This window comes from Cryptomeria japonica, chromosome 4, assembly GCF_030272615.1.
Source record: "Cryptomeria japonica chromosome 4, Sugi_1.0, whole genome shotgun sequence".
Lineage (NCBI taxonomy): Eukaryota > Viridiplantae > Streptophyta > Pinopsida > Cupressales > Cupressaceae > Cryptomeria > Cryptomeria japonica.
Window position 1 is genome coordinate 462,711,989 of NC_081408.1, and position 13,716 is coordinate 462,725,704.

Below are 13,716 nucleotides of genomic sequence, written 5' to 3' on the forward strand. Positions count from 1 at the left end.
TGTTTTCTTGTGCATCTGTTGAGTCGGTTTGCTATTGAAAAAAGTCCTTAGTATTACCTACATGGTGTGTGTGGCTGGCTTCTGGTGTATTTTCCATAGCTAGGGAAGATTTTTGTTCACCAAGGAAGAACCCCCTTTGCAGAGGGAGTGTGTTTGACCTTAGGGTAAAAAAAAATTCAATTGCTCCAAGCGATCCATTATGAAGATGGTGAAATCTTGTAATGTCCCCGTCCTAAGCCAATTCAACACAGTGGGACTGTTAACCTATTCAATTGATTCTTGTAGGCTAATGAGCAGGTGTAGGGAATCTTGGAGGCAATATCAGGAGCAGTTTCATGATCAGATAGTTATGACAAGCGTAACGCTCTTTTCTGCAACATTTTCGGGTTAATTATCCCACACTTACTATTTTTAGTAAGTTGGTTATGGGCACTGACAGAGTCAAATGGCAAGCTTACTATTTTTAGTATTGTCGATGGGTTCAATTTTGATGATCATATCAACTTTTGATATAGTCCAAGAACTTTAAATTAAATAACAATAAGTTATAAGTTAATAAAGTTAAATTAAAGATTAAACTTTATTGTTATCTTAATTTATTTAATTAAGGGACCATAGAGGCCAATTATTAAATTAAAGGTGATTTATTTTAATGGATGGATCTTTATTATTTAACGCTACATTGGAAGATTAAAAAGGGAAGTGACTTTTATTAAATAAAAGCAAAAAAATGTTTTTCCCAAAAAAAAATAGCAAAAAAGCAACCAAAAAGCCAAAAAAATATAAGAGGATTGGGACTCTCATTGGAGGATATTTTGAGGTTGGATTTTGATATTACTTTTGTTGGAGGAAGTTGCTTCTTCATCTTTGGTTTGTGAAGACAAAAACCCTTACAGGCAGCATTCTCTATGTTGTTGAGAGATACAATTTGGAGAATACTTGGTGATTTCATTCAAAGGTCACATTTGGGCATATTGGAGATTATATATCAGACTTTTCCGAGGTTATTGTCTATCAGATTTGAAGAAGATTGAAGAGGATTTATTTCCATTTGCTCGTTATATCTTCTCTACCCAGCCACACCATTCCCAGCCAGCCATACCACTTATTGAAGGTCCATGTGAGGTTTCTAGGGCAGCAGCCATTGGGGTATGTAAGAGCTGGAATCTGCATTTATTAGACTTCTTTGCTGCTGTTTGACATTTCCAGACCTAGCCATCCATTTTGAGAGCATTTTGACACCTCAAGAATGCATATTTTGTGAGCAGCTCCAGTTATTTCTTGGCTGCATTTTCTAGGTATGTTGGATTTAGATATGTAGTGTATTTTAATTTTTTAAGAACTAGGTTGCTGTTATTTTTGAAAAAAAATGTATTTCCATATCAAAAATTAAATCTGAAATTTTCAGCTGTGTTATTTCTGAATATTTGTCATACTATTATTGTCATTGATTATATTGCAAAAACAACTCAAAAACACATTCAAAACCAAAAAAAATAAGGACAAACAGGGCTGCATACAAATATACGTTGTGTTTTGATGATATAGCAGCCAATGGCATGCTTCACTCCCATGCATTTAATATAACAGACTTCAAGACAAGGATAGCAACAAAAGTTTAATCTAAGGTTGTGTGTGGCAGCCTGAAGGAGCTACCAAGACAATTGGCAAAAGATATAGAGGAGATTCCAATCCAAGGCACACAAGGTATAAATTTTCCTATTTATAAATTTTGTATCAGCTTTCTTGAGAATTTATCACATTAATTAAGTTTTAATCTCCCTTGCTCCTAGTCTTGCAGCAAGTTTCCAGTTTGTAAGAGTAACAATTTCATAATAAAAAGCAGTTTTCAGAATCTGTTATATTTGTTTGCAAATAAGTCATTCAAAAAATTTATTGTTGTATACAAAGTTGGCAAGACAATGCTCTTCACAGCAGTGTAGATCCTAATCAGCCATGAAGATGATTTATCCATCTACACAATTCAAAAATGCAATTCAACACACAAACAGGGATCAAACCAATCCCATCACCCCTATTTGAAGTGTAAAAGTGGACCATCAAGAAAATGAAACTATCTTAAATTTTTATCTAGTACAAAATCTACAATGGCATCACACACAATTTCTTTGTTAGGTCTACAAGAATTTCAAAAGATCATTTTAAATTAATTTAATATCATTAGGAGCAAAGATTACCATCACGAAAAATGCATAGAAGAAATTCTAAAATTTTAGCCAAGTTTATAAAAAGTGAATTGTAAGTATAAATGTTTTCAAGTTAGCTATTTCCAAGCAAAAAACATGTTCAAGGAATAAGTAAAATATGTTCAGAGCTGCAAAGCCCCACAAAGTGCATGGCCCACTCCTCCAAGTTACAAGGGCAATGCTTAAGTGAATCTGGCTGTTTTTCAATGCTGTCAACCTAGACAGTGATGCCAACATATAGCAGAAAAGGTGTTTAAATTTCATAAGGAGCCACTTGATCTTCACTACCGAAAAAAGGAACTAATAATCTGTTCAAATCTACCTTTCCTGTTCCTTCCTCTAATTGCAAGATGGACTCTACTTTGCCATCTGACTTTCACTGTGCTGCTAACATTCTTAAATAGTCCCACACACCCCCACCCCTATACTCATTGTTTTCCCTTTGAAAGAAAAGCCCTCTCCCACCATTTATCTCAAATCAGGGTCTCTTTCATTGTGATAACATTAATGACAACGTGCCAATCTCAAGTCTTTATACATGATACTTATGGCACACAATCCTCTATCCCCAACCAACCCATAATCCCACCACTTGGACTAGAAAAAGTGGAAATCCTTTTCAGCACAGACACTGGACCATAACTATTGCATTGGACGACATAAATGGCACAATACATAGGCCGCTAACACCATGGACTCCAAACAAGAAAAGACAGAACTTCTGCAAAAATGTGTCAATATCCTTGAGTCTTACATTCAACAGCAGTAAGAGAACCAGCAAAGCCTTCAATCTGTTGAGGCAAAACTTGTTTAGTCCACAAAGCAGAACTAAAACAATAGAAGAAATCTTGACAAGAGATAAAGCAAGGAAACAGCTAAGTGATGTAATTCATCAAGCAGGAATAATATTTTTACCCGCTTCCTTGTCAATACAATGGATCTTCCCCTTGTGAAAAACCCCTTCAAATAAGAAGCTAGAAATGCTGAACAAAGCTTTCAATACTGAAGGGAAGCTTCTGGTGGGATATGGACACAGCAAGAACAGAAGGTGAGGAAATCAAACAAACAAACATAGCATCCTGTTGGTATGCATTTTATCATTTACCAAACATTAGAATAAAATGCCCAAGGATAGTCTACCCTCTCTTGAACAAAATCACTACGTGTGCCAAGATTGCGAGAAAGATCACAAGGGCGACTCCAAGGTTTATATGTGCAAACAGGCAACTTTATGTTGGATAGCTTCCTTGGTTATGTATGCTGAAATACAAGGGGGGCTTACGCTTGGCTTGCTCAATTCACAATGGAGATTTATGGTTTGAGTTTTGGATCATGGATTTCAAGAAAACTGAAAAGGAGATAAGGGTTTAGAAATTCTAATCTATTCCTAAGAATTCAAGAGATGGTATTGATTAGGTGACTTCAATAACAACACTTTGCTTCGCCATGCTTAGGACAACTACACAATGTGAGTGCGATCTTCAAGGGATGTGCTTATGATTTTCATACTTATGAATAATACCAACAGTTGAACAATATTACTCAAAGTAGAAGTTAAACCTTCACAAAATAAGCTCAGACTAACTTTACACAATGAACAAAAATCATTTGTTCATCAAAAGTATGAGCGGAAATTCACCATAAATCAATACTTATCAAATCTTGCATTCTTCTAACATATATGAAATAAAATCTAAACTATGATGAGAGATAAGAACCATGCCAACTCCAAAATAAAAGAGGTAATCACCATCAATTCAAACAATGCATTACTTATTACTTTGGCAGTTGTAAGCAACAATTACTTATCTCAACATGTTTTGCAACATGCTCCCATGATTTACAAATGAGGGGCAAGCTCAATTTAAAGGCTCCCCAATTACAACTCAATGGCTAGGATTGATTTCAAATCAATGATCGAGATTACAAAATAAAACCCTAATTAGGGTTTGGTATAACTAACTACCTCTCGACCAATGAGAAAATTACATATGAGGACACTTGTCCTTCTTGCTAAATATAAGCCAATAGTAAAATAGAAGGTTGTTGCATTGTGAAGTGTGCCTTCTAGAAGCTCGGGATAAGTCAGATTCATTGAACCTAGACATGTTGATCTTGATTGTTGAATGTCCTCCTTGAATTCTTCAATTTGTGTCGAAAAATTGCCTATGTATGGAAATTTGTTTGGAATACTCTTCTTGCCACCATCTGATCTTGATTGGGAGCTTGTCTTCAAGAGATGAAATCCTTCAAGAAATCCAAAATTTCTTTTCATATTTTTGCAGAGTCTGGGCCCTGATTTTGGAGAAGAGCTTCCATGTACCTTTGCCACAATGAAGGAAATTGGAACTTTTTCTGTGAAGTCATTTTTATCTTGCGATACCTTCATGTGGATCCTTCAACACCTAGCCAAGATTTTGGCCATCTCTATGCCTAAATGAACTTTGTTTGTGGTTCTGCCCTCAATTCTGAATCTAACTTGTGCTAAATAGAACAAACTCCACCTTTGGACAAGAATTTTCCTCTTTGTTCTTCTTCTTTCTTCTTGTTTCCTCTCCAACACTTAGTCAATATTTGATTCTTTTGGTTGTGGAATATTCCACACAGCCATTTTTTATGTGTCAAACTTTTATTTTCCAACCCGTTCGTTTGACACTTGATTTCATGTGCTACTTTGTCAACTTTGTTTTTGCCTTTAGCCATTTTCTCTCTTCGGCATGGTGAGTTGATCTTCATGTTTGATCTTCAAATCTTGGGCAAATTTTCACGTTTAGCTTAGTCATCTTCACATATTCCATTTATGCCTAGGTTGAATTTGGAATATTAATGTTTTTGCCAACTTTAAAATTTTGTCCAATTTACTTCGCCATCTTTTAATTTATTCGTATTTTCATTAGGCTTTGAACATCTAAACCTTGCCTAGGTAAACTTGATACAAGTCTAGACCATGTCTTGCTTTAGTGTGCTTGATCGAACTTCCAAGTTGTTTGGACAATGGTTCACTTTTATCCTTTGCATGTGTTTTACTTGCCAAAACCTTTTGCTTTTCTACCTTAGGCGGAGTTTGCATTGTCTTTGCCATTTTGTCTAGGTGGATTTGAAGTATAGCTTCCTTTATTCCAACCATGCCTTGCTTTCTTCATGGCGGACTTGGATAGTCTCATGCCAATGTCTTCTTTGCTTTTGGTGGACTTGGGAGTTAACATGCTTGCCAACTTTATTGACCTTTTCATGTAACTTTATTAGCCTTTTCATGTTTTGCTTTTATTCCTCTCCTTGTGGCAGACTTGGAGTCTTCTAAGACAAGGCAGAGTTCAAGGTTCTCTTACCATGCTTTTATGCTTTCATACTTGGCTGGGCGGAGTTCACACAAATCTAGACATCTTTCTTTATGCCTTGGCGGAATTTGAGGGTCTCATGACATGGGCGGACTTGGAAGAAGTCTCGCCAACTTTGCCTTGATCATGCTTAGGCGGGGTTTGAGGATGTCTAGACTGTCCTAGGCGGACTTCAAACTTTGTTGGACATCTCCTTCAAGGGAGGACTGTGAAGACATCCTGCCAATTTCTTATACATGCCTAGTGGACTTTCAAGAAGTTTGGATATTCATCATACGGGTGGACTTTGAAGACCATTGGACAAGTTCCTCTTGGCGGACTTTAGACATGCTTGGACATCTTGTATGTCATGTCTTTGCCAACTTAATCTCATCATGTGTATAGGGCGGACTTTGAAGTGCATCAACCAATTTATGTTTTTCTTTAGTCTTTCTCCCAGAGGGCAGACTTTGACAATCCCTTTCCACACTAGCCTAGGCGGACTTTACCGACCTCTTTCCAAACTAGCATGGGTGGACTTCAAGGGGTCTTGGACATTATGCATAGACGGACTTCATGCTTCTTTAGACAGTCCAAGGGTGGACTTCATGCTTCTTTAGACAGTCCAAGGGTGGACTTCATGAATGAGCTGCCATCTTTGTTTGCTTGACCTTAACTAAAGGTAGGAGTTTGATTAACTCTCGCCATAAGTTCCTTAACCGAAGGTAGGAGTTTATCATAAGTCTGCCAACTTGTTTGTGCATGGGCAGACTTGAAGAGAGCTTGGACATCCAAGTTGATGTGGCATTGCCAACTTGTTTGTGCATGGGCATACTTGAAGAGAGCTTGGACATCCAAGTTGATGTAGCATCTTCCAAGCTTCTAGACAAGGCGGATTTCAACATCTATCTACCATTCCTCTCCTTGGGCGAATTTGTCCTTTATACCATGAATTTTGATCTTCCATGTTGTTGTTATAACCCACCATGTCCATATCTAGACATTCTGGAACAAAAAACCCTAATTAGGATTTTACCTTGCTTTTTGCACTTAAAGACATAATTTTTCAAATATGAGGACATGGGTACTAATCAAATGGATTGAGGAATGATCTTCTGGAACAAAACCCTAATTAGGGTTTCCAACTTGCTTTTTACACTTAGAGACCAAATTTTTCAAATCTGAAGACATGGGCAATAATGATATGGCCTGAGGATCAAAACCCTAATTCCAGAAAAAAGCAAAATAAACATAATCCTGCTTTTTGTACTTAGAGGCAAAATTTCTCGAGTCTGACAACATGGGCAGTGACCAAATGACCTGAGGAACAAAACCCAAGTTCTACTTTCAAAAAAGCAGAAAAAAGCAAAAAGCAAAAAGCAAAAAGCAAGCCAAAAAAGTTACTTCCCGGAATGTGCCCAAAGTGCCAAAAATCAAACTTTCTATTTTTAGAAAAAAACAAAAAATTCCTAAAAATAGAAAGATGTCAGAAATGACTCAAAGCAATTGTGATCCTCGTCTTTCAGACCTTCTAAACACTTTGACATCGTTCAAACACTATTTAGAGCATGATTTTTCTACTTGGCTCGGGATGACTTCTCAAAAACTCCTCATTTGCAAAAAGATTGGTGATTAGCAATTGCGACACCAAAGCAAAACCCTAAAAGAAAAAACAGGGGATCCCCATCTGTGATGGGGCGATGTGTGAAAAAAGTCACAACACATCCCAACAAACATCAGACCTCATCCTCAAACAACCTCCTAGAAGATACACAGAACCTTCTTCTATTCTGCTGATAAATGCCATATAGAACTTCTGGAAAGAGTTTTGCATTGATAAAATTTGCTCTGTTTTGAGGATTGTTATATTTTTATTACCATTTGGTATTATACCAATTTTATTGTATCCATTATAACTCATAAAAAATGATTGTATCCAATGATATACATGATTTTATCTATACTTCTCCATAAAGATTGATACAGCAGCCAACAGGGCTTTTGCTGTATATCAATAAATTATTATTTGTTATCAAAAAACTGTAACATGACTAACCTAAACACAACCCATGAGAGAAAATAATTTTACGCATACCTCCTCCAGATGTACCATTGTAAACCAGTACAATGTTGCAATACTATTGAGCATGGATTTCTACCATAAGTATATAAATATAATTATATAACAACTAAGTAAAATTAAAAGTTGAACATAGAAGTTAAGCTGTCATAGTACATGAAATTTAATATAAAAAGCAAACATTAAACCTACATTTTCATAGTGTGTAGTATTTCATGATTTGAGTATCATAAAGCAAAACCAAAACTCTCTTGAGCTTATTTCTTGGTAACATCATGTAGGTTAATCATCCAGTATGCCACAATTGCTGTTTCCAAAGATCATCCAGTATGCCACAATTGCTGTTTCCAAAGATCGCACACATCATGTAAAATGAACTAAAGAATATAAAGTATAGCTCACCCAAGCTCTTCAGAAGGCAAAACAAGGAACCATCTGCTTCATGCCCAATTAGGTGGCCAAGGTACCTTGAGGGAGCTTCCTTATAATTTTTAAGTTCAGGAGTGATAGGCCATAAAATACCCAATGTATGGCCCTCTTTTACAGGAACAGTTTTGACCAGAATCTGCAAAAACATAGTTATTGGAAAAAAACAGATAAACTACTACAATGCACCATAGAAATTAAATTTTATTCTGCAATCTAGTTGGAATCTTCATATTGAGCTATTATGAAAAGTTTGACACCTTTTTCAACCATAATAATATTGCATAAACCCTTCCTGGCCACTAGAAGTTATTTTGACAGTTACCTGTAAGTGCTCTGAATGGCAAGGCTGACCAGTAAAATAAGGACGACTCTGTTGAGTATTCTTAATTTCACTAAATTTCACTTTAACCATCTTTTCAAGTTCCTCAATGGTTTCTGAAAAACAGTTTTGCAAGATTCATCTTTTATCATTGAAAAGCTAGCTTAAGCAACACAATCTTAATTGTAATACATACTAGAAATCAGACCTCAGATTATCGGAATCATCTCATATAATAGACAAAACAAAGAATGTTTACCTTTACCATAGACAACAAGGTGCATCAGATTTGAAGAATAATGTCTTTCATAAAATTTAATTAGCTCTTCTCTTATATCTACTCCTTTCGCTGTAGGCCTTGCATCCAGGGTATCCTTGTTTCCTGAGTTGAATGGATTGTTAATATTCAAAGCAAACAAGCCAACATAAAAGTTAAAACTTAAAAAAGAATAAAAATGTCATTAGACTATAAATAACATTCTCTTCTCCCAAAAAACAGCAAATCAACACACAATCACAGAAAATGGTAAGTTATCCATACAGACAAGCACTGAAACTTGGCAGTCATAAAACTAGTAGCTAGAATTTGGTGGTGATATTTCCAATTTTGACCATACAAACAGTCTAGTTGTCATCATTTCATTAATATATAAGGAAGAAACCTTTGTCCGTCACCTTCAAAACTGTGTGACAAGACTTGCCCAAACTTGGCAAGCCTCTAGGTGAGCAGGTCCAAATGAGACCTGGGGACTCATGACCTAGGTACTCAATGAGTCTAGCAAACTTGCCAAATCCAATAGACTCACCAAGTCCTGAATGGTAGCCTCAGCCGAGTTTATTAAGTTACATTTATATGTCTAGTTCTAAAAGTCGAAACCTATCCTAAGTAACACTCCTAAGGCTGTAGCAGCATTTCTAGAATTGTATGAGATACAAGCGCATGGCTCCACATAGAGCTAATAATGTTAGGTTGAGGGATGCAAGCTCCTTTCTACCATAGTTCATGAATCCATATGGTGATTTTCTTTTTGATGCCATGGATATCACAATCCATGAGCTTTGTACACATTAAACACTTAACAATATTATATATCTACAAATAGTGTTTCCTTCAACTAAAATCCGTTTTTATACTCATGTGATCAATGTATACTTATACGATTAGTTTATTTTGTCCTTAAAATCTATTTATTGAAGGGTGCTGGATACAAGTTTTAAATACTTACAAAATCTATATATTTCATGTTTTTTTCAATTTGCTAAATCTAGGTTCCAAGTCCAAGTCCGAATCAAAAATAAGCTTGCCAAGTCTACACCAAGTCTGAATCTTGTAACTCTACTTCAAATCATAAATGCTAATAAATGTTTTACAAGTCTAAAAAGGTGAAACCTATATGCCCTGAATTATAGCTAAGATGCCTAACCTATTTGGTGAAACCTATATGTCTTTCTCAAACGTATATGCCCAATCAATCAAAGAGTTTCAAGGCAGTGCTTATCTATGAAGGGATGTAACTCTTCCAAAGACAAAAATTTTGGCGAAGAGGTGTGACTCCCTCAAATTCGAAGATATAAACGGGAGAACATTTCGTTTGAGAAAGACATTGAATCAGCAAATCAAATTATCAATTCAAGCATCAATCCTCCAAGATATCATTCAATCATTGACTTGCAAGTCCATCAAGAAATATTAATCAGCCAAAGCAATCAGCAATAATCTAGCAAATAAATCAAGCAATCAGCTTTGAATTTGAGGAAGTGTCTAGCAAATAGGAAGGATGAAATACCTTCCAGATTCACAAGAGGATAAGGATAAAAATCATTATTGCTCTTATCGAGTTTCGACAAAATCCCAAATCTTGGTCAAGGAGGATGAAAACCCTCCAAGGTGGACTGAGAGTTGGAAGGACTAAAACCTCTAATTAAGCAGATTTGTAAGTATTTCCAAAGAATTCACGAGATAATTGATTTTGAGAATCATACTATGCTTTATTGATCTGAATATTATGATAAATTATTAATCTTTGACAAAGCTGTTATCATTAGCTATTATCATTTTGAGTAAACATTATTGTTTAAAGGCAAAAAATAAAGAATATTCTAAAAAGTAAAATTACATGAAGAATGCAACTTTCATTGCCAATATCCTCATACAAGCCATTAAGATGGTAGACCGTAAAAATGTTGTCCAACTCATAATAGACAATGTTCAAAAATGTAAAGCAGCAAGTTCAACAATGGAGAGTAAACCTGGCATATTTTTTGGTCACCATGTGTTGTCCACTCTTTCAACTTGGTATATATTCGCATAGAGATTGATTGGGCCAAAGAAATATTCATGAAGGCTAAGGAGATTCAAATATTTGTAACAAATAATCATATGTCACAAAGCATCTTCAAAACCATCTCCAACTTGGAGTTGTTGAAGGTAATTTTAATTTTTAGTATATTTATTATTTTTTTATTTTTGCTAAATTGATACTTTTAAATACTCTAATTTGTTTGATTCTTTACACCATGTTAGACTTTCAAGTCCCAGTTCACATCACACCCAATCATCTTGAGACAACTTGTGAAGGTGTGAAAGGCATTAAGCGCCATGGTCATCAACACTCTTTGAAGTGTACTGTGGCAATCACACACAAAGATAGCCCAAAAAATCAAAGGATTAAATCCTAGATAATGAGTGGTGAACTCATGTGAAATAAGTTTTGAATTTCACGGAGCACATGATGAGTGTGATTAGTTATATAAATAGGTATCAACAATGTTTGGGTGAAATTTATGATTTCATTAACTAAATGATTGAAAAAATAAGGATCATAATAGAAAATGAGAAGCATAACCAGGTGGGTAGAAGCATTTTTCATAAGAGTGAAAAAATTATTGTCGATTGCTGGAACAAGACGGCAATACACTTACATCTTTCAACATTTTATTTGCCCCAAAGTATCATAGAAAAGAGATACTTCCCTTGCAAAGGAGGGTGGCACCATACAAAGATGAAGAGATTGCTATTGGGTACAAGATTGCATTCAGAAGAAACTTCCCAAAAGTAGACATACAAAGTTGTTTTGATTAAGTATGGCCACTTCATATCTTCAAATAATCATCATGTTTATGCTCTTCAAGACTATCCAAAACTAGTACATAAAAGACACTGATGAATGGTGGTAACCATATGGCCAAGACTCTGTTTACCTACAACTCTTGCAATAAAAGTTCTATCTCAAGGATGCATCTTTTTATTTTCTTACTTCCTAGTCTTTCTTTCGTTGCTAAGTATTATTATTTAGATTTTGTAATTGTAAATGCTGTATGCAAGTTCAACAGGTTGCAAGTTCTTCTTCAGTTGAGTAGAATAAGAGTAAAACTCCATTATCCACTCAAAAAAACACAACTGATTGGGTACAAAAAATGTTGATTCAGGCTTTGTGCACTCCATCTTGTTTCTGTTTTCACATAAGAAGCCTGATTAAAACAGGATGTGACACAGAACTGGGATCTAACACTTGAGTGTGCTGACTTATACACTATTGTTGCATAACTTGATGAAATCCCAAAAGATAAGGTATCTTCTACATATGACATGGTTGGTGGGAGTGGCATTGCAACTAATTGCAGTTCAAACAAAATTTAACCAGATATTGACCTCGATGCTCTAAATGAAGAGCCATAAGAAGATTATTGAAAATTCAATGTAATTTTCATTTTGTATTGAAAATTGATAAATTATTGAAATATGAATTTTAATACATAAGTATTTTCTTTATTGCAAGTTATAAGGTATTTAAATATTTTGTTTATTGGCAATTATTAGAATTAGTATTACTGATTTTAGAATTTTAATATTTATGAAATTATAAATACCTCTACCTGGGGAAAAACCATACCAGTGTACCCAAACCCTGACCCATCCCTGTCCACGTGCCAAGATTGGCAACTTAGCTTATAAATTAAAACTTAAGAAGTTAAATTCATTTTTGTAAGGCAGGAATATTTAGAGACTTGAGCATTTAAAAGATTCCAAGCTACTGCTAAGATAAGTGACAAATAAAGGTAACTGCAGTTTAGAACTTTAGACAACAGCAGCAGTGCATGTTCTTACAAGTTGCTTGTCCTAATTTCATTAACACAAGAAAGAATGCATTGAACCATTGAAAATCATAAATGCAAATACATATTTTGTTGGATTGATCAATTATTACATCATAGAATAAACTACATAGGGAATAGATAGGTTGATTTTCTCTATTTTTGATATTGTTTTTACTAAATATTGTTAGATTGTTCATGTAGCATAGTTTTTTATAATCAAAGTTAGGTAATAGATTGATTTCTGTATCCAACATGGTTGCACATTGACCAGCTTAACTTTTTCAGAATCCTGGTTGATTAATTGAATGGGATTATTCCTCCATCGATTCTAACATTTGGTATCAGAACCTGAGAAAGAAGAAGAGCACCATTGCATTCTTCTCTGGTTCTATGTTAATGGGTGGAACTCCATGGTACTCTCGAGCCATATTTGCCACCTCTGTATTTCTTCAGGTAAACTTCTGCTACAGAAAAGCTGATGTTTTTTTAAGATTGGTTGGAAGGGAAAAAGAGAAGTGGCCCATGTGAAAAGCATCCAAAGATACGCCATAAATTGCACAAATTTCTCTTTTTGCAACAAGGGCATTCAGGAATGGCATAGAGAAAAATGCCAAAAGGTTTTTAATTTCAATATTTCAATTTAAAACTTGTATCCAGCACCTTTGAATAAAAAATCTCAATTGAATGCCCTATTTCAATTGAACCATCTCTTTCAAGCATAATACCACAGCTTGACAATCTTTAAGAAAATGTTTTTTTCTGCTCACCGGCTGGAATTGAATAAGATGATAACTCGTAATCCAAGTTGAATTTTTTGATGTATGTTTCCAGCATAAGCTTTTTTATCATTGTTAAACAACCACCAAAAGGGTTTCACTTCAGATCTTATGATGTGTAAGAATTAATTGTTTTTTATCTATAACTCTCTACATTTTTAGTGCTTTGTTCAAAAAATTAAGCATTGTTTTAAAAAAATGGACAATTGTGCAGTATTGTGGCCACTATTGCCTCAAATATTTTGCTGCCTGGTTCCCAAATTTTGAGACGGAATAATTGTTTTGCCTGGAAAACTTAAGTCAAAATAATTTTGAGTTTGGAAACCTAAGGCCAGTTGCTGACAGTATAATGACCAGATGTGCCACAGATGCCAACCAACAACAGAAAATCAGCAAGGATAAGCAGAATGCCATGTTGATTATTATGTTCAGTGTATAGGATGAGGTCCAGCTCAAATCCAAGATTCTTCAAGTGACAAGTATGCATGGG

General features: G+C 35.1%; 1 protein-coding gene across 1 annotated transcript in view; it reads right to left on the reverse strand.

Moving 5' to 3' along the window:
• The window catches only part of LOC131077354 (insulin-degrading enzyme-like 1, peroxisomal), a 266,966-nt gene that overhangs the window by 153,307 nt on the left and 99,943 nt on the right, over positions 1 to 13,716 (reverse strand). Inside the window, exons 8-10 of the mRNA XM_058014835.2 lie at positions 8,612 to 8,734; positions 8,356 to 8,468; positions 8,007 to 8,169 (exon numbers count right to left, since the gene is read on the reverse strand). Coding sequence (XP_057870818.2) covers positions 8,007 to 8,169; positions 8,356 to 8,468; positions 8,612 to 8,734 — 399 coding nt within the window. The remainder of the gene's footprint in view (positions 1 to 8,006; positions 8,170 to 8,355; positions 8,469 to 8,611; positions 8,735 to 13,716) is intronic.